Source organism: Argiope bruennichi, chromosome 2 (assembly GCF_947563725.1).
Source record: "Argiope bruennichi chromosome 2, qqArgBrue1.1, whole genome shotgun sequence".
Classification (NCBI taxonomy): Eukaryota; Metazoa; Arthropoda; class Arachnida; order Araneae; family Araneidae; genus Argiope; species Argiope bruennichi.
In genome coordinates, this window is record NC_079152.1 from 141,964,962 (window position 1) to 141,969,211 (window position 4,250).

The following is a 4,250-nucleotide window of genomic DNA, read 5'->3' on the forward strand; positions in this document are numbered from 1 at the left end:
ATTTAAATTTAGAATATTGTAAAATGATATTTTCAGAAGTTTACAGATTGTATTATCTAATCCTTAACTAATAAATAAGCTGTATTTCTAAATATTACTTGATTTATAATGTTAAAATGATAAATAATTTGATATTTAAATATTGTTTGCATTGTAAAGAATTAGTATATATGCACAATCTTTTTAAATCGACAGATTCTAGAACAGATACAGCTTATTCTAGATTTTAAGAACTGCAGAATTAATTGACAAATTCTGCAATTTTATCGAACATGAATTAAAAAAAATATTCATTAGATTTTATATTATAAAGATTTTTGAAAGAAAGATTTTTCAAAATTTAAAATTGGGGAAAATAGCCTTTAAAAATATAAAATAGCATTAAAATGTAATTTATATAAATATATAAACTAATATGACTCGAAAATATGTGCCTGTAAGAAGACATTCAAACGGTTTTACAATGAAAGCTGCTGAATAATTAAGAATATTGGGAAAATCCAATATTCTCTTTAAGACTCGACTTTTCAACGTATCCCCCCGTTGATTGACTAGAAATCGGAAAACCCTAGTATTGACTGAAAATCGAAAAACGATCGAAATAAATACTAAAATTTAATTCAAAGAATCTGATTTATAAACCAAATTATTTCCAAACAGTTTGAAAAAAACTGAATTTACGTTGTCTTTGATTTTTTCAAGCTCATTAAAAAACATTGACTCACTTTCCGATTGTTCCAAGGTATATTATATATGCGGATATATTGCAAAATAATTTTCTCAAATTTTTCTGCTGCAGCAAGAAAAAAAATTGCAAGTTCAGATTTTTCATTTTAAGAATTCCAAGGAGAAACAGCTCGCGAGTATATAAAAAAAGTTAAAAGCTACGTTTTTTCTCGTCTTACCTCTCTTAATGATTGAGTTAATACACTAGCCCTCTGGGATATTTGGCATTTATTTCCCTCTAATTGTTCCCAGAGAATCGAAAATGACGAAAAGAATAATGTAGGAAAGAAAAGAAGAACGACGAAAAAATATTTTCCTTTTATCAAGTTAGCTATTTTTTTTTATTCGAGATTTTTTTTATTTCGTTAGCTTCCCAGTCATTGTGTGTAAAAGTAATGAATACAAATCAGAATGATATTTTTTTCTATATTTCTCATTTTATTAAAAGAATTTTTGCACCGTAACATAATTAGTAACCCAGATATCAATTTCATTTTGAAAATAAAAATGCATACATCAATTTGTGCGCAATTATTATAAATATTATTTTTAGAATTATGTATTAATATTTTTATCAACTTCCTTTAATTATTTTATAAATTTTTCTTATGGTAGTTCATTACAAAATCGCTTTTAATATCAAAAGTTGTTTACCACTATAATAATAAATATACTTATGTATACGAATATTTATTTGTCAAAATATAACTCATATTTGAATTACAAATTTTAAATTACAAAAGGATTGTTAATCCATTCAATTTTAATTAAGGTTATCGAATTAATTGTTTTTACCATTTTTATCTTATTTTTAGTGTAATTTATTTTCGGAAATAAAATAACTAAAAAATTAAAGATGATGAAAAGTGAAAAATTGAAGAAAAAGAAACGTTTACTCCTTATTTGCAAGACATATATTTTGCACTTTACATTATCTTGAATTTATAATTACGAAGAATTAAATTTAATCGTGTAAAACAGCTGCTCTAGTAAGGATGTAAAATTTTTGGACAGGGGATAACTTTATCATTTTTTTGGGATTGGATGTATCCAATATTTTAATTTTTTTAAAGAATGCTTGTATTATTTTGTGATACTTTTGGATCTATGTACACGCACTTTTCTTTCCAAAAGTTGTTGATGCAATCTAAATTGCACTTAATTTTTCATATATTCATTTACTTTTATCATTATAATTTGTTTATCCTCCAGAATTATTGCGCTTGTAACAAGAATTTTCAGAGTTTAAAGTATTTGGTCAGTATCTATCGTATAGATTAGAATATGTTGCTGACGTTTAGAAGAGGCCATGTCACAATGGACCAGATATTGTTATTCAGTCAAAGTGTTAGAGATGCCCAAAACCACAAACCCACGAGACACACTTTGGCGGTTTTTCTAGACTTAACTAAGGCATCTGATAGGGTTTGGAAGTATAGACTACTAAACAAGTGTTACAATGACTTTAACATTAGAGGTAGAGCTCTCCCTTGGATCTCAAACTTTCTAAATCACATAAAGTTTTGCATACATTTTCAAAATAGACAGGATTTTCAAGTTATACCGAGGAATCCCCAGGGATCCGTTCTCAGTCCTACTCTGTTCTCCATGTTTATCGCGGGAATTGAAAAAAACTGTTCCTCAATGTCAGATTGGCATTTTTGTAGATGACATTGTTCTTGTGGTCTAGTGGTTCGGATATAGAAGAATAGGAATCTGAAATAAACGATTCCTTGGAAGCTGTACGGGATTTTTCGCTCTATCACAAGTTAAACTTTAACCCTTCAAAGTCTGTTAGTAGTTTCTTCAATACAAATAGACAACTCTACAATTATTCTCCTGCTGTGTATCTTTCTGATCAGTTACTGGACTGTGACAAACATCCAAGTTATTTGGGTTTTACTTTGAATCCTGAGATAAATTGTAGGAAACATATTGAGAAAATAGAAGATAAAGCGAGAGAGCGCCTACGAATTTTGAAGCATATCTCGGGTAGAGACTGGGGTGCTGATGACTCTACTCTTAGACTTACTTATTGCTCTCTCGTGCGACCCATTCTTGAGTAGGGCTATCAAATATTTCAAACGGCTTCTGCCTCTAACTTAAAGATCCTGGACCGCGTCCAGTCGAGTGCAGCTAGAATAATCACTGGGTTAAGGAATAACTGCCCCAATGAAGTGCTCTATATGAAGCAGACATTGTGCCTCTGGCTACGAGATTTAAGATTGGTTCCTTTAAATATTTTAATAAATTAATGGGCCTTGGTGATTCTAACAGGGCTGTTGCATATATCTTGAATTGGAGAGGTAGCCACCGTTTGAAAAGGGACATCCCGTTGGAATATGTCAGGAAGTCGGGGGTTATTGACTTCGAGGTCGTTCCTTCGAATACTCTAAATTGTTTGCCTCCTACGGTGCCCCTTAGGGGCATTAGTTTTAATGACGAACTGAGGTCTCCTGTCAATAAACAAGTGGACCATCCAGACCTGCTGAAACAGTTGGACCTAGAGGTTGTCAATAGTATCCCTTCTGGGGCCTTGGTAATCTACACTGACGGTAGCAAGATGGAAGACGATAGAACAGGGAGTGGTGTTTTCATCAACAGCAATGATAGCGAAGTTAGGATAAGTATCCAAACCCCTTACAATTGTTCAGTCTTTAGATCCGAGATCATAGCAATTGTAACTGCCCTTAATTATGCCCAGACAACAGATAACAATTGCATTCGGATATTGACCGATAGTAGGAATGCTATACAGTATTTCAAGAACTGGTCAGAAATATTTAATATTCCAGACCAGGAGATTATGAAGCTTCTGTGCGAAATTGGCTTGAATACACCTATAAACCTCCATTGGATCCCATCGCATGTCGGGATACATGGCAATGAGATATCTGATGTGCTTGCCAAGAATGGCTGTGATATTCCAATGGACTGTTTGAACCGTCTTACTCCCACAGAGATACACTCCCTGGGAAAACATCGTTTGCTTTCAGAGTGGCGCCGTACTCCATCTCATCAGTGGTATGCTGACAACCGCCCAGGCTTATCAATAACATTCTGTGGCTCTCTGCCTTTCCAATCGGCCATGGCCAGATTTCGTAGTGGCCATCTTAAGTGTTTAAGGTGTCAGAATGGGGAGAAGACTTTCCAACCTTGTTCCTGCTCCCAGCCTGCTAGTCCTGTTCACCTTCTTCTTTTTCTTGGGGCTTCTTATAAGCAGCTACTGGTTGAACGGGACTTTCTGCAGATTTATGCTGAACTGACGCGACGGGGCCTCCTGGACCTGGTTTAGGCTTTCCTTCTACAGGGGGATGTGTAACAACAACATATGTTGCTTATGTTAAAGAATGAGTAACCATTTATGTGGTATATCATACAGTGACTACGCTGACCCTGAGGTACACGGATAAACTCTGAATGACAGAGCCACCACAACAGCATTGGCAAACCTTAAGGGTTACCCTATGAAGAGATGTACTTCTCGTCATCGGTAAGGGGTAGTCCGCCCATATCATTTCTGT

The 4,250-nt window shown here is 33.9% G+C and overlaps 1 protein-coding gene across 1 annotated transcript; it reads left to right on the plus strand.

Moving 5' to 3' along the window:
- Positions 1–2,980: 2,980 nt before the first annotated feature.
- Positions 2,981–4,021, plus strand: LOC129962366 (uncharacterized). The gene has a single exon (XM_056076112.1). It carries the CDS (start codon positions 2,981–2,983, stop codon positions 4,019–4,021), a length of 1,041 nt encoding a protein of 346 aa, XP_055932087.1.
- The last annotated feature ends 229 nt before the right edge of the window (positions 4,022–4,250 follow it).